The sequence below is a fragment of the Notechis scutatus genome, chromosome 1 (assembly GCF_049901735.1).
Source record: "Notechis scutatus isolate UNSWTSFEM ecotype Mainland chromosome 1, rNotScu1.2, whole genome shotgun sequence".
NCBI lineage: Eukaryota > Metazoa > Chordata > Lepidosauria > Squamata > Elapidae > Notechis > Notechis scutatus.
Genome location: NC_142009.1, coordinates 13,297,455 through 13,318,181, shown reverse-complemented (window position 1 = coordinate 13,318,181; position 20,727 = coordinate 13,297,455). Strand labels below are relative to the sequence as shown.

The window sequence follows — 20,727 nt, the reverse complement described above, 5'->3', positions numbered from 1 at the left end:
CTGCTGCTGCCGCTGCTGCTCAAGCCAACTGGGGGCTGATCTCACCAGTTCCGGTCACGTTATTCTGTGTTTACGCCTTTGCTCCATCTCTTTCTCTCTCTCTCTCTCTCTCTCTCTCCTTTTCTCATCTGCTTCTCCTTCAACCGAGCCAGGCCGGCTGCAAAGCGACCCGCCGCCGCCGCCTCTGTCTTTCCCACCCCATCCTCGCCGGGGGGGGGGGGTGAGGGAGGGAGGGGCTGGCCAACCGTCAACTGAGAGGCCGCAACTTTCAACCCGCTGTCCTTTTACCCGTTGCACCAGGATGCTTTGAAGAAGGGGGAGGGAGAGGGGGGGAAACCCGAGCATCGGGCGCGGGGGTGGGGGGGGCGGGATTGTCTCCCTCTGCCTCCTCTGTGTTCACCCTCCCCCTCCCCCTCCCGGATTCTCAACCTTGACGTACAGCGAGACGGTGCTTGGATGGCCCTGGGAGCATCTCCGGAAGTCACCTTTGACTGTCCTGAAAGCTGCTTGCCTTGATGACCCCAAATCACAACTTGCTGTCACCTCTTGATTTTGCACAGGTAAGCCCCCCCCCCGGGGGGGCGGGGGCGGGAAGTGGGGAGGGGAGAGAGGTGTGGGTGATTTGGGGTGAGGTGGGGGAGGTGAGCAGATTCAGGGGTGGAAAAGAAGACCTATCTTGCCCACTAGATCACAGAGATCTGTTTTGGAATAGAAGCGAAAGGGCTCAGGAGGCAAAGCTGGGCCGGCCGATCTCTAGGAGAGCCACCCCAGAACTAGAGGTGTGATGGGAGAAGGGGCTTTGGAGATCATCAAGCCTAGCCTTTCTTGACCTGGTCTCTTCTCCCTCCCTCTGAAGTACCAGTTTCAGTCTGGGTCAGTCTAAAAAGGTAGGAATTTCCTGGAATTCTAAGCCCCAACGTAGGTGGGGAACATAGAAATGGGGAAGGTTGAAGGTTGAATCCATTCCTCAAGTCCTGCTTGATTTCTGGAAAGAGGCGGTGATTGGTACTTTTATTTCTTGGGGGTCTCTTCCTTGAACCCGAATATAGTGGGCTGAGTTGACATCCCTAAAAAAACTTAGGGCTTTTTTTAGAGAGGGGTCACAGGCACAGGTAGTCCTCGACTTACGACAGTTCATTTAGTGACTGTTCAAAGTTATAACAGACAGCACTAAAAAAAAAGTGACCGGTGACCGTTTTGCACACTTCTGACCTTTGTAGCATCCCCATGGTCACGTGGTCCAAATCCAGCCTCTCGGCAACTGACTCATATTTATGACGGGCGCATCATCCCAGGGGGTCACGCGATCCTCTTTTGCGACCGTCTGACGAGCAAAGATCCACTTGACAACCGTGTTAACTGACTTAAAAACCACTGCGGGGATTCCCTTAAGCAAGAAAGGGGGTTAAAACGGGGCAGCAGAGCTTACTTCTCAAAGGTCTCGCTTAGCCACAGAAGCGGTTGGGCTCAACTGTGGTCGTAAGTCAGGGACTACCTGTATCGGCCAGCCTGAAAGTATCTTGCTCCTCCCTAGTGACAAATCAACGAAAAGATTTGCATTGCATGGATTTAGGACCAACTTTGGGCAGGAGGGGGGGGGAAACAGCAGGCTCCTAATGCAGAAAGAAACCCCTCCTTTACCTGCCTGAATCTCTAGGTTCAATTTCTCATTTGCTGCCACCCCCCCCAACCCTTCCTTTCCCCTCCCAAAAAGAGCCCAACTACGGTGAAGCAAACCCAGACTCTCTTGTGAAAAGAGATGGTTATTCCAGCTTGGAGATCCCACTGTCCTGGTTTGGGATGTCGGCATTCTGTATTCCTGTTGATAGATAGATAGATAGATAGATAGATAGATAGATAGATAGATAGATAGATAGATAGATGGATGGATGGATGGATGGATGGATGGAGGGAGGGAGGGAGGGAGGGAGGGAGGGAGGGAGGGAGGGAGGGAGACCACCCAGGTCCAATAGAAGTTTAGCTGGGCAGATGACTCTCTTGCTGTTGGAGAAGAGGCTGCAAGCCTCAAGGGAACCATCCGGCTGAGTTGCCATGGCCGGGGGAAGGCTCCATAATGATGCGCGATGGACTTGCCGGGCTCCCCCCCCCCCACCTTCCTGTGAGCAGCTGCATTTAAATTCTGGGAAAGGAAACCCCTTGTGGATCTAAAAGAACGGAGATGCTGATCCGCGGCCGCATCCCATACGACCAGCAATCTCAGCTCACCATCTTTAAACCTTCATCGTCAGAGTCTGTCTTTGCTGCAGCAAAGCCATTCATGCCCCCCACCGTATCTAGGATTTGCCTGCCTAGAGAAAGTAGAGGGGAAAAACAGTCCCTGAGTCTTTTCACTTTTAAGCCCACCAAATCTACATCTCTCCGGAGACCCCTGTCTCCACAGCGGTGTCCTTTTAACAGGCCACATCAAGCCTGACAACCAGCCCGGCAACAAAATCTGCATTTCTGAATCACAGAAGTTCCTCTTCCTCTTGATCTATCCCAAAGGTGCTTTTTTTTTTCAAGGGGACTTTCTGGTTCTCCTTTGAAGACGTTTGGCTTCTCATCGAACAAAAGCTTCTTCAGCTCTGAAGAATTGGCATCCTTTTAGAGCAGGGGCCTCCAACCTTGGCAACTTTAAGACTTGTGGACTTCAACTCCCAGAATTCCTCAGCCAGCTTGTCCACAAGTCTTAAAGTTGCCAAGGTTGGAGACCCCTGTTTTAGAGGGTCCTTGAAGCCCCTGGAGGTTTATCTGTGTCCTTGGGGTCCCTCAGCTGCAAAGGTCCAGCTGTCTGCAGGGAATATAAATCCTTCCATTCCCCACCATCCTGTCAGAGCTGATGAAGCTTCTTGGAGGAGGAGCGAAAGGTCTTCAAAAAGAAAAACCAGAAAGTCCAGTTGCCTCTTGAAAAAAACGCACCTTTGGGACAACCATGACCTGGATGATTGAGAATCTCCATGGACATTCCTCTGATCTACTTGATTATCCGCTTTTTAGAAATTGTTTTGACCTTCCTTTGAGAAAATGTACGTACAACCCAGACAAAGAGCGACAGTTATGTGGTACCCCGAAACAGCTTGCAAAAGGCAACCTCAAGTAAAATTTGAAAATTGCTATATGCAGTTGATGGATGATATTCAGATGAAGGACACTTTTGACTGGTATTGAAAAACTTCTGATGCAGATCTGGTGTGCAACTCTTGAGAGAATGTAACTGGCGTGCTACCAGCAAAAGGCCTCTGGTAGTTTATTAATAGGGAGACAAGTTAAGGATTTCATTGTATTTGTTTGTTTGTTTGTTTATCTTATTTATTTTATTTAGCTTCACCTAGAGATGGAACTCTTGCCTCACAATCAGGAGGCTGCGAGTTCAATCCTAGGTAGAGGCAGATATATTTCTCTCTCTGGGCACAATGGGAATATATCTGCTGAATAAAACTCCTCATTGGCAATAGGAAAGGCATCTGGCCATTAAAATACCCTGCTAGCTTCATTCAGTTGCCGGGACTCCATCCCGCAAGGGAATTATGGGGTTGTTTAAAGATGACGATATCATACATAGACCAGCAATTATTAGATTAGTAAAACACGGTAAAATATAAATGTTAAAAATACCTTAAGTTCAAACACCAATGTCTAGGCCAGCACTGTTTATACTGAAAAAAAAGAATCAATTACTAGACCAGTATATGCCCTCAGTTTACAACTGGTCCCAATGTTATCTATACAATGTGACATGGGACCCCTGCAGACAGGCTGTGGGGGAAGATTTCATCTTCCATACTTGCAACCAAGTTGTTATGGTTAATATCACAAAGGAGGGGGGAGGACATGGAGATTGATTGGCAGGTGGTAGAAACTAACTGTGGTTATTTATGGTGGTTGGGCCTGCTGAGGACTTGGATGGAAGACCACTGAGAAATCCCTGGTGTGTAAGCTACACCAGGCAACCTGCAACATATCCCTGGAGATTATAGTCAATCAAGTCCACATTGATTTATTTTATTGATTTATTTATACTGCACCTTTGTTATTTTTATAAGTAACTCAAGATAGCAAAAAGTCCCTGACTCTTGTTTATTTTCTCTATCGCTGCAACCTTGTGAGGTGGGTTGGGCTGAGAAAGAGTGATTGGCCCAAAGTCACACAACTGGCTTTCATGCTGCTGGAAGAAATATCCATCTGCTTCAGTTCCAAGCCAGCAGAAAAGCACCGGAGACAAAATGGAGGCTGGAGGCTGATTGGAAAGAGGGTCCATTTATTGATGAAGCAGAACCACCAAGCACATGGTTCTCTGGTGCAGCTGACCGCATGGAGTTGAGAGTGAGGGGTATTTATACCTTCTCTTGGACTTTGCACTTGAGCTTCCTGTTCCTGGGCAAGAACATGTATTCTATTGGCTGTTGTCAGACTCCCGTGGGGCCATATACAAACCCTAGGAGTTTGTCTGAGCTAAGTTTGGTTGAAGTTTGGGTTGATCCAATGAAGGGGCTTGTTGGGCAATTCCTATTGTGGCTGAGGGCTAACCCTACCTTTGTTCAGGCCTTGCTGCAGGGAGTAATGGATTACCAAATCTGCATTTCTAAAAGTTGGCCTCAGCTTAGTATCTGCTTGGGGATAGGAAGCTGGGGCTGAGTTTCTGTCTCTCTGAAGATTTTTATTTCTTTTAAGGGAAATATTTTATCCTGCCCTTTTTAATATTTCTCAAAATTTTCTAACTTTCTACAATGCCTAAGACAGGACTAGAACTCACGGTTTCCTGGTTTCTAGCCTGATGCCATAACCACTAAACCAAACTGTCTACATGGATATATCCAGGACATCATCAGTAGTCAGGCTCAATTCAATTCTCTAGTCTTTAACAAATAATCAGAGTTGGAAGGGACCTTGTAGGTCATCTAGTCCAACCCCCCACCCAAGCGGGAGACCCTACACTATTTCTGACAAATGGCAGTCCAATCTCTTCTTGAAAGTCTCAAGTGATGACGCTCCCACAACTTCCGAGGGCAACTTCTGTTCCAGTGGTTGATTGTTCTCACTGCCAGAAAGTTTCTCCTTATTTCCAGGTTAAATCTCTCCTTGTTCTGTTTCCATCCATTATTCCTTGTCTGGCCTACAGGCGCTTTAAAAAATAGTTTGACCCTCTCCTGCCTGTGGCAGCCCCTCAAATATTAGAAGACTGCTATCATGTCTCCCCGGTCCTTCTCTTTACTAGACTAGCCAAGCCCAGTTCCTGCAATAGTTCATCGCATGTTTTAGCCTCCAGTCTCCTAATCATCCCGGTTGCTCTTCTCTGTGCTTTTTCTAGAGTTTCAACATCCTTTTTATAATGTGGTGGACAAAACTGGATGCAGTACTCTAGGTGTGGTCTTACTAAGGTTTTATAGAGTGGTATTAGTACCTCACTTGATCTTGACTGTATCCCTCTGTTAATACAATTTAGGATTGCATTAACTTTTTTGGCTGCTGCTGCACACCGCTGGCTCATATTTAGCTGGTTGTCCACGAAGACTCCAAGATCCCTCTCACAGTTACTGCTATTGAGCCTGGTTTCACCCAGTCTATATGTATACTTTTGGTTACCTTGAAAGGACAAGGTCTGTACTGGTAATCCTCAATTTACAACAGTTCATTTAGTGACCGTTCAAAGTTACAACAGCACTACAAAAGGTGGCTTATGACTGGGTTTTTACAGTTTTGTCTTTTGCAGCATCCGCATGGTCATGTGATCAAAATTCAGCCGCTTGGCAACTGGTTCGTGTCCTAGGGTCATACACAATCCGCTTTTGCGACCTTCTGACAAAATCAATGGGGAAGCCAGATTCACTTAACAACCAGGTTACTAACTTAACAAATGCAATGATTCGCTTAATACCTGTGGCAAGAAGGGTCATAAAATGGGACAAAACTCACTTAACAACATCAATGTTGGGCTCAATTGTGGTTGTAACTCGAGGACTATCTGTATGTCCTCAGATGATTTTTTTTTTGCCATTTTTGCATACAGTACAGAACTTAATGCAATAATGAGAGTATCCTGAGGGCTGGGCTGCTTCTATGTTGATTTCTTTCAAGTATTCTCCACCAGACCTGCCCAGTTTCAGGCAAACAGTTAAACTGCTCAGCTCCAATATAGTTCTAAGATTATTTTAATGGAATCACTTGAGCCTGCCCTATAAAACCTGGAATCTTTCAGAAGCTGATGCATAACCAGCGAGCAGGAATGCAAGGAGTTGCAATTGTAAGGCTTACAAACCTTTTGAGTGTATCTGTGGTGTACCTGTTTATTTGTGCATGTGTGCACACGTCTACAGGTATGTGGTTCCAAGGGATCTCAGGGGTACCAAATTCACTGGCAGTTTTGTCCCACAAAGACAATAGAAATTCCTGCTGAAATCCAATAGAAGCCTAATTTGTGAGGAAACCCCTCAATTTGCATTTATTTAGTTTTGTTTGTTTGTTTGTTTATTACATGTATATGCCATCCCTCCCACCAATGCAGCAATTCTGGGCAGCTTACCAAATAAATAAATTTATTACCAAATAATAGATATATATAAATTACCAAATAAAAGATAATATAAAGCAATTAAAATTAAGAGAGACTAAATAGAGACTGCAAATCAAGAGGATGGGTGACACAAAGATGGGGAGTCTTCTCTTTACCCCATCAGCCACTCCTAGCATGGAGCAGCACCACTGGAACCCAGGTCAGCTGGCAGAGTAAAGGTTGGTCAAGCACAAATAACCAGGAACATTTGTGTAGTTCAAAGCACAGAAAGAGTTTATTATTGCTACCTCCAATACAAGAATCTAATCAACTAATGGTCAAAGCTCAACTGATGCTAGATAAGGGTCAGCGGAATATATGGGGGGGAGTTGAACTTAGGTCTCTTGTGACAACGCAATGACTCTAAGTTGATGACACATTTAACCCCGCCTTCCAGTTCAGTCTCTTCTCTTCCTACAAGGTTTTAAGGCTCTTCAAGAAGGCCAGGAGAGCGGAGGTCAACCTCACCTCCAGCAGGAGAATATTCCAGAGGGCAGGGGCCACAGCAGAAAAGACTCTTCTGCTGGGCCACATCAGCCAAAATTATTTGACCAATGGGACCCCTACTATGCCTGTTCTGCTGGAGTGAATGGGACCCCCTCCTATTTGGGTGAGACAGCTCCTAATTTAGGTTCAGAAGTATAGAAATGCCATCGCCTTGCCTACTGTGCCCAATAAAATCTAAGAATGATCCCCACCAGAAATATCCCTTGCTGGGAAAACTGAATTAAGCAAATATCCTGAATTTTGACAGAGGGGTTGCAGCCATTTCTTCAGAGGCAAGTTTCAGTGCCTTGGAGGTCTGTTAAGAGAATAACAGAGTTGGAAGGGACCTTGGAGGTCTTCTAGTCCAACCCCTGCTCAGGCAGGAAACCCTATACCATTTCAAACAAATGCTTGTTAAATCTCTTTTTAAAAAAATTCTAAACTTTTTATCACATCGTTCACAAAGGGTTAGGATGAATGGACATATCTCTTCTGCAAAGATCCTCAATACTGGCACTCCTCAGGGCTGTGTACTGAGTCCACTTTTATTCACTATTTATACGTCTGATTGCACCTCCATTCATCTGAGTAATAAGATCATTAAGTTTGCAGATGATACAATGTTGGTGGGACTCATTTCTGATAATGATGAGTCTGCGTGCAGGGATGAAGCTCATCAGCTGTCCCTCTGGTGCAAAGTAAACAATCTTATTTTTAATATAAATAAGATGAAGGAATTCATAGTGGATTACAGGAAGAGCAGTTCGGACATTCAGCCGTTGTACATCGATGGTGTTTTGGTAGAACAGGTGGCAGAATGTAAGTTTTTAGGTATCACCCTGAAACAGGATCTAACATGGGGGCAAATACTTTAGCCCTAGAAAAAAAGGCTCATCAACGACTGTATTTTTCAAGACTTTTAAGATCACAACAACTGCCAGAAAGTCTGTTGCTTGCCTTTATTGAAGCTCTATAGAGAGCATTTTATCTTATTGCCTCTGTGTGTGGTTTAGGAGTTGTACAGAGGTGGAGAAAAGGGCACTCCAAAGAGTGATAAAAAGGGCACAAAAGATCAGCGGATGTCCTCTTCCCTCATTGGAGGATTTGTACAACATGGGATGTAGAAGGAAGATACAAAAGATCTTGAGAGACCCTTCGCATCCAGGCCACCCGATGTTTGAGATCCTACCATCAGGAAGACGATATAGAGTGCTGAAAGCCAAGACAAGTAGATTTCAACATAGCTTTTACCCAAGTGCTGTGATCAGGTTAAATGCAGAGTTATGAATCTGGTCTTAACACATATATCCTGGTTGTACAGTTTTTAAATTGTTATTTGTTTTAATTTGTTTTATATTGTTATTTGTATACATCTTTTGGTGTTGTTTAGTTGTATGTTGCAAAAGAGCACCTTATTTCGTTGTTCTCAGGTTCCTGAGCACAATGACAATAAATTTATCTTATCTTATCTATCTTATCTTAAAACCTCCACTAATGGGGGCACCCAGAACATCTGGAGGGAAATTGTTCCACTGATCAATTGTTCTCACTGTCAGGGAATTTCTCCTTAGTTCTAGGTTGCTTCTCTCCTTGATTAGTTTCCACCCATTGCTTCTTGTCCTGCCTTCAGGGGCTTTGGAGAATAAGTTGACCCCCTCTTCTTTGTAGCAGCCTCTGAGATATTGGAATAATGTTATCAGGTCCCCTAGTCCTTCTTTTTCATTAAACTAAACATAGTAATGTTAACTCATTCAGAATTCCCTGAAACAGATGGTTGGTTCTTATTTGTAAAAATTATAAAAGAAAATTGGTACGGCTGGACGAAACCACCAAGGCTAGAGACGTCCAACCTAGGACTAAGGAGAAATTTTCTGACAGTTGAAAAATTAATCAGTGGAACAGCTTACCTCTAGAAGTTGTGGATGCTCCAACATTGGAGGTTTTTAAGAAGAGATTGGACAACCATTTCTATGGAATAGTACAGGGTCTCCTATTCAAACAGAGGTTTGGATTAGAAGACCTCCAACGTTCCTTCAAAGCTTAAAATTCTATGTTCTGTGTTCTTTTCGTACAGGCTTTCTACCGCTGATTTTAGCTGCTCATTTTAATAATGAACTCCTATTTTGCTACTTTTTTCCATGACTGTTTTGTTATTTGCTTCAACATGTCCCCGTTTTAAATGTCTTTTGGTTGTAAACCCCTGAAAGATTTGTGTAGTGCTCTGAACATCAAATGAAATCAATAAAATCAATGACATGATTCTTAGACATCGCCAGACCTGAGTGGGCTGATCCCCTTCCAACTATTTTTATCCATTTCCAGAACCATTTCCAGAGCAGCTCGGTTGCAGCACAAATAACCCAAAATCTTGTTGCCTTTTGGGGGGGAAAAAATAACACATTAATTCCAGCAGAAGCTTTCATGGCGTGTAACCCACTTCCACCACAGGTTGGATGAAAAGATTGGCAGTCCATGATAACTTAGAATTTCTCTTTGAGGTGCCAGGAGGCACCTTAATGCATTTTTTTCCCCACTCAAAACTAAAACTTATCCATGCAAAATCAGCAGCCTAGATTTTAAGCCTCGAAGCAGAACCAGAAATAGCCTGTAGCTCTGGCACAGTGACAGAGGCATTCAGGAAAGAAAAGGGTTGGTAGGAATGCATGTTAGACCTGATAGCAATATTCCAGTATTTGAGAGGCTTCCACAAAAGATGGGGATGAGGTTGGGTGGGATTTCAACTTATTTCCCAAAGCACCAGAAGGCAGGACAAGAAACAAAAGGTGGAAATTAATCGAGTTGAAAAGCAATCTGGAATTAAGGAGAAACCTCCTAATAGTGAGGACAATGAACCAGAAGTTGTAGATCAGAGGTGTCCAACCTTGGCAACTTTAAGACTTGTGGACTTCAATTCCCAGAATTCTGGGAGTTGAAGTCCACAAGTCTTAAAGTTGCCAAGGTTGGACACCCCTGTTGTAGATGTTCCTGCTTCAAGCAAGGGGTTGGACTAGAACACCTCCAAGGTCCCTTAGTTACAGCTCCATTCCGATTTATGTTGATATATTGATTGATAATGCAAAGTTGAAAATCAAGCAACTGCTACAGGCCCATGCCACCACCGCTGCTGAACCGGCAGTTCACAAGTTCACTTCTGTTCCCTCCAGGCTTAGACTCTTCACTGTGTTGCGATGGAGACTTTGTCCCTGGAGCATCAGATCCAAAGCGTGCAAAGACACATCGCCTTCCTCAAAAAGGAGCAGATGAAACTTCTCCACGATTTGCATCTGGAGATCCTACGCTTGCAAAAATACTGCACAGGTGAGTCCCGCATCGACCCTCCAAGGAGGCAGAGATTTGAAGCCTTCAGCTCTAGGGACTGATAAGTAACTTGAAAAGGTGGAGCCCCAATGCAGAGTGGCTCCGTGTAGCATTAGTAAGCTAAGGTCAGTCCTTCTCTATCTTAAGTCTCCCAAATGTAGTGTCAGGATTCCGGCAGTTGCCCTAATTAAATCATGAGCCTCGAGCCAAGCTTCAAAAACTTCAAAAAGGATTTATTAGGAGTGAACATGTCAGCATGACCTGTATGAAACCAATTCTGAGACATGTAATTTACTATCACCTATGACCCTGTTTTCCCCCCACCCCTTTGGGTGTATCATAATTCATATTCTCCAACGAAACACGTTCATAGCTAAGAGTCATCAATCACATTCTCCAGTTAGGGATTTTCGGGGGGACAGAAACTCCAGTAACTTAGTTACAATCTTTGCAAGGTAAGAATGGAATGCACTTTTGGTTTTAAACTGCTGCATTGCTCCTTCAAATTTCTCCCCCCCCCGCCCCCATTCATGTCAACTCTAAAACAGGCATAGCAATGTTTTATGAGTTGACACATAGATGATGTGAGCCTTCTAGTCCAGACAAGAAGCACCTCCAAAAATACTAGTTCTATCTTTATTGTAAGATGACATTCACAAACACTTGCAAATTTGAAAGTACAACTCTCCCCCTCATCTTTACAATCCAAGAAACTAGGGAAGGTTCCCTCCAAGACAAGGGTTGTCAAACTCAATTTCATTGAGGGACACATCAGGGGTGTGTGTGGCCTTGGAGGGCCAGGTTGGGTGTGGCTAGGATGGGCACAGCCAGCTCGACGTCACTCATGTCGGGGGTGCCTGTGGCGGCTCCCAAGCTCTGTTTTCAGCTGTGATGGCCTCCTGCAACCCTCTGCCAGAGAACACCGAGCTTGGGAGTGCCGCACACAGTCCTCGTGAGCTCCATTTTCAGCTGTGATGGCTTTCTGCAACCCTCTGCCAGTGAAAATGGAGGTCGGGAGGACCCTCCTAACCTCCCAAGCTCCGTTTTCATTGGCAGAGGCACTGCGGGCCAGTCCTTAACTATTTCCGGGGTGGCCCACAGGCCAGATCTAAGCACTCCATAGGCCGCATCCAGCCCTAGGCCTTGAGTTTGACACCTCTGCTCTAAGAGGCTTGCCATGCCTGATTCCTTCTGTGAGCTCAGCTGCCTCTTACCTGACTATTCTCTAGTCTGTGACTCTTCCTCCTTTCTCCCAAACTTACTCCACATCAGGGTTGTCTTAACACATGGGCCTGATGGGCCCTTGTCGCTGGGCCCCACAAGCATAGGGGCCACATACTAATCTGTGTATGTTAACCCTCCAATACACCTTGTATCATATAAATACAGCAACATATTTATTACATTTTGCTGCATTTTTAAATTAATACTAACATGCAAATATATGTTTAATTTTATCGACCACCTACATTTGTATTCCTGTGAATAGTTGTCGTAGGGGACCCAGTACACTGCTTTGCCCGGGGCCCATAATGCTGTTAAGACGGTCCTACTCCATATATCATTACAGTGTAGAAGGGAGGCTTCTGGTTTTTAATGTAATAACCCTCTAAGGCAGGGGTCCTCAACCTTGGCAACTTTAAGACTTGTGGACCAACTCCCAGAATTCCTCAGCCAGCTATGTTATGCAGGCTGAGAAATTCTGGGAGTTGAAGTCCACAAGTCTTAAAAGTTGCCAAGTTTGGAGACTTCTGCCCTAAGGCTTTTACTGCAGAGGGAGTTGGATTGTCAGCATTGGTGCCGCAATATTCCAGCACTGTCCCATAAGCCATTGCAATCTTCAACATGTGTCCCCATATAACATGCCGAACCAAGTCAGCTAAAGGCCTAGTAATTACATTTGCAGAACACGCTAACCTTAGGTGAATATTAAAGTTGACCAAAGTGATTGGTTGGTCAGCATATTATACAAATCCAACCCATTTGGTTAGTTAACACTTCCATGTATTGTACATCCCTACACCCCATCAGTTGGATTTAACTTTTCCTTGACCATATTAAGGAGAAATGCAACCAATGTAAGACTCATGGGTTCGATTCAACATGTCTTCACTACTGCTACAGCAGCTAACTAGGGAAAGAAACACTGTCTGGCCGGCATTCTATAGAACTGAAAACATTGAGAAAATGGCACCGAAGTTTTTAATTTCAACATTAATGATTTATTTCCAGAATGTCCAGGAGCTGACACTCAATTTACAAAACTTAACTTATTTTTTATCTAATACTAGAACCTGGTCCATTAACCAGACCTTGTGAAGAAGGTCAGGATTGTGGGGTCCTCGGTTGCTTTCTGAGCTTGGTTGGTTTCTTGCAAACATTTCATTATGAAACTAGACAACATCGTTTGTGCAGGTCAGAATTCCTAGAGCAAGGGGTGCCCAACCTTGGCAACGTTAAGACCTGTGGATTTCAACTCCCAGAATTCCTCAACCATATGAGATAGAAAATAGCTGGATCATGTTTGTCAACCTTAACAGTTTTAAGATGTTTCGACTTCAACTCCCAGAATTCCCCAGCCAGCATGATTTCCCAGAATTCTGGAAGTTGGAAGTCCACACATCTTAAAACTGCTGAGGTTAAGAAACTCTGGTTTATTTCATCATTTTTAACAGATTTGCATCATGTTTCCTTATGCTTCCCACCTCAAGATGATGAAAAATAATTATTCCACCCACTTTTTGCAGTTGCAATCAGAGAGGAGTTCTGGTGGCTAAGTTGCCATTAGTTGACTCATTAGACAGCCATATTTTAAGTGACCTTCAGGCTCACACGGAAGGTTGAAAAAGGAAATGGCTGCTTCAAAGAGATTCTGCAGTTCCCTGCATTATGAAGCATCTTTTCTCAATAGTTTCTTCTATGAGAGAAGATTCCCCAGCCAGTAAAATCTGCTTAGTGCTGTCCAGGGTCCTGAAGTCCTGAAGTTTGGTGAAGCTGTCTTGGTCATTGTTATTAGATTCTTATCCTGTTTTTTTTTATATATTTTGATCAACTCAAGACAGTGAGCATATCTAAATTTCCTGTCCCCTATTTTCCTCACAACAACCTTATGAGATAGGTTGGGTTGAAAGAGTGAATGGCTCAAAGTCACCCAACTGCCTTTCATGTCTAAGGTGGAGCTAGAACTCTCAGTTTCCTAGTGATTGGCTCAAAGTCATCCAGTTGGCTTCCATGCCTAAAGAAGTACTAGAATTCAGTCTCTTGGTTTATAGGCTGGCACCTTAATCACTACGTAAAACTAGGTTCCACTTAAGATTGTACAGGAGCACACAGACTTTCAAGTTCTCTGTCTCCTGGTGATTGGCCCACGGTCACCCAACTGGCTTTCATGCCTTAGGTGGGACTAGAACTCCCAGTATCCTGGTTTCTGGACCAGCACCTTCACCACTACACCAGATTGGTTTAACACCTTACTTGCTATACGAATCAGATCCCGGGATGATGCTAGGTAGGTTCCAATATATTATTCTAAGTAAAAAACAATCACACTGCAACCTGTGCACTCAATCATTGGATTTGATGGCATATTGCTTAACATTATGTATTATGTTTTCATCGTCCTATCTCTGTGGATCCACAATCAGGCTAGTTTTAATCCCAACAAATCTCAAAAAGAATAGATGCTATGGGCTAATTAGTAACTGAACTGGCTTTTGTAAAGGAAACCATATCTTAAGACAGGACCATCCAACCCTGGCAACTTTTAAGACTTGTGGATTTCAACTCCAAGAATTCGCCAGACAGCATTTTTATTTATTTGTTTATTTAGAAGATTTATATTGCCACCTAGAAATAGAATAGAATAACAGAGTTGGAAGGGACCTTGGAGGTCTTCTAGCCCAACCCCTACTGAGGCAAGAAACCCTACGTCACTTCAGCCTACTAGCACATGACAACTCAAGGTGGCTTAAGTTACAAGGTTATAAAAACAGCCTATCAAAGAAATAAAAAGAATAAAAATAACAATAATAAAATAATAACCCCCACTCCTCTCCCCCACCCTGCCGACAACACACATTCATACTAGCCATTTAATGGGCTTCATCCCATTCTGGGTTCCCCAGGCACACCGACAGAACCACGTCTTCAGGGCCTTCCGAAAGAGTGGAGGCCAGTCTAATCTCCGGAGGGATAATGTTCCAGAGAGAGGGAGCCACCATGGAGAAGGCCTTCTTCTGGGCCCCATCAGATGTATCTCCTTAGGGGATGGGACCCACAACATTCCTTGCCTCCCTGTTCTAGTGGGTCAGGCACGGAGATGGTATTCAGCCAGTTCTGACAGGTTCTGAAGAACCGGTAGTGGAAATTTTGAGTAGTTCGGAGAACCGGCAAATACCACCTCTGACTGGCCCTGCCCCCATCTATTCTCTGCCTCCCGAGTCCCAGCTGATTGGCTGGGTCTTCTTTGGTTGCCCTGCACAGGAGAACGGAGCTGGAAAGCAGGCTTAGTGGGGTGGGGAGGGAATGGAGATTTTGCAGTATCTTTCCCCTGCCATGCCCACCAAGCCACTCCCAACAGAAACGGTAGTAAAAAAAATTGAATACCACCACTGGTCAGGTAGATGTGATCAGCAAGAGACAGTCCCACGCCACAGCCTCTCCATCATTTGGGTGCTTGGCAACTGGCATGTACTTTGCGGCATCCCAGGGCCTTGTGATCACCATTTGCAAGCTTCCCAGTTCACTTCGGATAAGCAAAGTCGATGGAGGGAGTTGGATTCACCTAACAGCTGCTTATTCAGCTGCTTGCTCAATTGTAAGATTAAGCCACAATAGGACCCAGGACGGTTCTTAGAAAATTTTTACTATTTTACAGGCCTTATTCCGACAAGACCTTTTGGCGAGGGTATGTTACCCCATGAATCACAAGATTTAGATTTTATGCTTATGTTAGCTTTTAAGTACAGTACATGAACAAAAACGTTAGGATAAAAGCTAGGGAAGAAAAGTCCCCATTAAGGAAAACTGTAAGCATGTGTTTTTCCTCTGCCAGTTAGAGGTTTCATTGCGATAGATGATAGATAGATAGATAGATAGATAGATAGATAGATAGATAGATAGATAGATAGATAGATAGATAGATAGATAGATAGATAGATAGGATGGACGGACGGACAGACAGACAGACAGACATGATATAGATAGATTAGATAGATAGACAAACAGACAGACAGACAGACAGATAGATAGATATGATATTGATAGATTAGATAGATAGATAGATAGATAGACAGACAGACAGACAGACAGACAGACAGACAGACAGATAGATAGATAGATAGATAGATAATAGATAGATAGATAGATAGACAGACAGTTGTAATTAGATAGATTAGATGGATAGATGGATGGATGGATGGATGGATAGATAGATAGATGGATGATAGATAGATAGACAGTTATAATAGATAGATTAGATAGATAGATTAGATGGATAGATAGATAGATAGATAGATAGATAGATAGATAGATAGATAGATAGGATGGACGGACAGACAGACAGACATGATATAGATATATTAGATAGATAGACAAACAGACAGACAGACAGATATGATATTCATAGATTAGATAGATAGATAGATAGATAGATAGATAGATAGATAGATGGATGGATGGATGGATGGATGGATGGATGGATGGATGCAGTAAAAAGTGACTTTTGACAGTTTTTCACACTTAACAACTATTGCAGCATTCCCATGATCACATGATCACACTTCAGGCACTTAGCAACTGACAGCTGCAGTGTCCCGGGGTCATGTGATCACTTTTTGCAGCCTTCTGACATGAAAAGCCAAGGGGGAAGCCAGATTCACTTAACAACTTTGTTGCTAACTTAACCACGGCAGTGATTCACGTAACAACTGTGGCAAAAAAAGGCCCTACACACCTTCCTAATGCTTTCCCATTAGTTCAAAGGTATAGAAGCCACAGATTTCATACCACAGCCTTATGCTAACCACCGTCTTTGTACAGATTTTTCTGCAGGACGTTTTATAAGCGTGACTCATGAATCAGGTGCCCAGCAGCTTGTACCTTTGGATCCAGAGACGAAAAGCACAGCAGAAATCAAGGGATTTAAAGCTTTATTGTTAGCTCAAGCGGACAGATTTAACAGCATAACATAAAAAGGATACATACCAAGCGAGAGGGTGCTCAAATCTCTATATATAAAAGTGATATAGCACTCACGTATCATCACAAAATTTCCAGAACCGTAAAGCCTACAAACTTGAAATTTGGCACATATGTTCCTCTTGGCTTCTAGGTGCTCACTAAGAAAGGGTTTTTCAAATGACCATCAGAGCATTAGTATTTTGTATATTATTATTATTAACACGCTCTGATGCTAAGGAGTTCTACTCCCACTCCCCACCTGAAAAGAAATCTGTTCCAAATGCAAAACACAAGCAGAGGAGTTTCAATTTTAGTTTCACAGCAGCAACTGGCTTTAGTACAGAACAGTTGAGCTAAGCCACACCCAGGCTCCTTGCTGTCTGATTGCTCACATAGCAAATACTGTTTCAGTTTCCAAACCGTCCTCAACTCTCTCACACACTGACAGGACGCTAGCCAGATGAATACTGATGGATGCTGGTAGGCAGAGGCAGAACATTTTTCCCCTTATTTTCCTCCCCCAAAATTAAACCCGACCACAAAGTGAAGCACAGGTATCGAGCTGGTTTCTTATAAGCTGCAGGAGCTGCTTAATAACGACAGCAGAGATATCCCAAGGGCAGCCAGTTTCCACAGTGCAAATTATCCTCGGCTTTTGACTCCCAGCTGACCTCAAAATTTCTGTTGCTGAACAGAGCAGCTGTTGAATGAGTTGTGCCTCATTTTACAAGCTTTCTTGCCAGTGTTGTTAAACGGATCAGTGGTTAAGTGAATTGTGCAGTTGTTAAGTGAAGTAAAGCCAACGAATCAAAGTCAGTTATTAAAGTCAATTAAGTCAAGCAAAACTTAAATAAAGTCCATGAATTGAAGTCAATGAATTAAAGTCAATGAAGGAAAGTGGATCTTAAGGAAAGTCAGTGAATTCCCCCCCATTGACTTCACTTATCAGAAAGCAGCTGGGAAGGTTGCAAATGGTGATCCCATGACCCTGGGACAATGCAACCATCATAAATACATGCCAGTTGCCAAGCACCTGAATTTTGATCACGTGACCATAGGGGATACTGCAGCGGTCATAAGTGCAAAAACTGGCCCGAAGTCACTTTTTTCAGTGTTGTTGTTAACTTTGAACGGTCACTAAACAAACGGTGGTAAGTTGAAGACTGCCTGTAAATGGATTTTAAGCTTCGTTATTAACTCAATCAAAACAATTTAAAAGCATGAGATGAAACCGTGAGCAGCTGAAACAGGAGGAGGAGGAGGAGGAAGAGGTGTGGGAACCCGGGTCAGCATCAAGGCAACCTCTGAGAGCTCCGAGGGGGAAGAGGGAATGGAGCAGGGGTGTTATTCTACCGGTTTGGCCTGGTTCGGCGGAGCCGGTAGCGCCGATGAGCAGCGAAGACCGAACGGGTTCTCTCCGTCACTCTGCTGTTGGGCCCACCCACACATCTGGGCTCCCATACTCGCCTTTATTCCCTGCTTTTGAAGCACAGCTGCTTTCCGCGGCACAGCAGAGTGCCGCATGGCAGCTGCTGAAGCAACAGGGAGAGCGCAGGAGTTGCAGGAGTTGTGCCTGCACAAACGCCTCTGCACCTGTGCAAAGTGCACATTTGGTGCGCACGCAAAGTGCGTGCAAGCGCGCAAAGCGCGCCCACCAAAAGCACGCCCACCAAACCGGTGGTAAAAAATCTTTGAATCCCACCACTGGAATGGAGCTGGCAGTGAGTGGGACAGAGGCGGAGCCTGGGCCGTCCGTCACCCCTAAGATGGAAAGTCAACAGCCCCCAGGTCTGGAGGTGGCTGATGAGGAAGAGGAGGAACAGCTGGGTCCAGTGCCTGACATGCGGACGCGCAGAAGGCAGAGGAGAGGAGAGCAGTGGAAATCCATGGGCTGATCCTCGGGAAGGAAGAGCCATCACTGCTAAGGAAGCCCCACCCTAGCTCTGGGGATAAAAGGCAGGGGGGAGATATGAATAGATGTGGCAGACAGCTATTAATCTCCCTGCCAAGCAGACTTGTTACCCTGCTGTGCACTCCTAATTAAAGGAATCTTGGAGTTCACTTCAAAGGGTTTGTCATGTTTGGGGAGCTGGGTCAGAACACATACATACCGAAGCAAGTGGATGCCCAAATCTCATATAAGCTGCCAGGAACTCCTTAATAACGACAGCAGAGGCACCCCAAAGGTGGCCCTTTCCCCGCAGGGCTGAGCTCCATTGCCCCATAAGCAACAAGGTTTTTACTGAAACTAAGCATCATGATCTCATGGTCTTGTTATGGCCAGAAGACTGCAAAACTGGACCTTGACTGGCTGGCCTATGGAATGGGAATCAAAAGTCTGAGACTTTCACAGTAAGAAAAGGTTTGAAGTTACACAGGTCATCCTCGACCCACAACCACAATCGAGCCCAACATTTCTGTTGCTAACGGAGACATTACCATCGGGTAGGAGATATAGAAGCATAGCCAGCTGCACCAACAGGCTGAAGAACAGTTTCTACCCGTGAGCTGTCAGACTTCTAAACGGAAAATAGCTTCATCTCAACATAGTATGATAGACTTGCAGGGCCGGCGCATTGTGCAACAAGGTCACATAGTGTAAGAAGATTTGGACTGGGTTAAGGACTTCTGTCCTCACTGTGAGTTGTGTTGGGGGTGTGTGCACGAAGGGAGGCTCAGCCAATCTCATTGTACACATGTTGTACTCTGACAATAAAGGTAATAATAATAAGTGAATGTTGCCCCATTTTATGTCCTTTCTTGCCCCAGTTCTTATGTCAGGGTTCCAAGTGATAGATCCATTGCAAGCAAAAACTCAGAGGCAGGTAGATTCCTTGAAGAAGCTTTATTGGAAATATCATATTGGCACATATCTGGTGAAAACCAACTTTGAAAAGTCCCATGATTTTTCACCTAATTAAAAGAGAATTTTTTCCCCACCAAACCCAATCAGTCACATGGTCCAATCATGGCACCTTCTGTTGGCCCGCTGACATCACTCCTCCTTCCTCCGACCAAGTGTGTGAGAACGTCCTTGGTTCCCAAGAGAAAGTATTTTGTTTTGACTACACCACCCCAGCTATCTCTATTCCCCCGTCTCCCTATCCCTCAGCTCCAGTCTGGCAACGCTGAAGCTCCAAGATGGCTCCAGCCAGGCCAGCTTCAGGACTGACATCTTAGGTGAATCATTGCAGTTGTTCAGTTAGTGACCCAGTTGTTAAGTGAATTTGGCTTCCCCATTGATTTTGCTTGTCGGAAGGTCGCAAAAGGCAATCACACAGGACCCCCTCAGCCGTCGTAAATACAAGTCAGTTTCCAAGCATCTAAATGTTGATCACGCAACTATGGGGATGCTGCAATGGTAATCAGGGTGAAAAATGGTCCTAAGTCCCTTTTTTAAAGTGCTGTTGTAACTTTGAAGGGGCACTAAACAAACTGTTGTAAGTCAAGGACTAACTGTATGAATATATTCCCTTCCTTTCTCCTTTATTTACTTTATGACTGCATCCAGTTTTGTTCACCACACTATAAAAAAGATGTTGAGACTCTAGAAAAAGTCAAGAGAAGAGCAACCAGGATGATTAGCGGACTGGAGACTAAAACATATGAAGAACAGTTGCAGGAACTAGGCTTGGCTAGTCTAGTAAAGAGAAGGACCAGGGGAGACAGGATAGCAGTCTTCCAATATTTGAGGGGCTTCCACAGAGAGGAAGGGGTCAAGCTATTTTCTAAAGCACCTGTAGGCCAGACAAGGAATAATGGATGGAAACTGAACAAGGAGAGATTCAGCCTGGAAATAAGGAGAAACTTTCTGACAGTGATGGCAATCAACCAGTGGAACAGAAGTTGCCCTCGGAAGTTGTGGGAGCACCATCACTTGAGACTTTCAAGAAGAGATTGGACTGCCATTTGTCAGAAATGGTGTAGGGTCTCCCGCTTGGGTGGGGGGGGGTTGGACTAGATGACCTATAAGGTCCCTTCCAACTCTGATTATCTGTTATCTGTTATTTATTTGGTAAATAAAAGTGAAAGCGAGCAGGCTAGCTCAGAATCTAAGGCTGCATAAACAGAGGGATAGAATCAAGATCACATGAAGTGTTAATACCACTTTATAATGCCTTGATGAGGCCATGCTTGGAATACCACATTCAGTTTTGGTCACCGCGATGTAAAAAAGATGTTGAGACTCTAGA

The 20,727-nt window shown here is 44.4% G+C and overlaps 1 protein-coding gene across 1 annotated transcript in view; it reads left to right on the top strand.

Annotated features, from left to right (window-relative positions):
- The first annotated feature begins 372 nt into the window (after positions 1–372).
- Positions 373–20,727, top strand: part of CCDC92B (coiled-coil domain containing 92B) — a 43,770-nt gene continuing 23,415 nt past the window's right edge. Inside the window, exons 1-2 of the mRNA XM_026682688.2 lie at positions 373–560; positions 10,201–10,354. Coding sequence (XP_026538473.1) covers positions 10,225–10,354 — 130 coding nt within the window. The 5' untranslated portion in view covers positions 373–560; positions 10,201–10,224. The remainder of the gene's footprint in view (positions 561–10,200; positions 10,355–20,727) is intronic.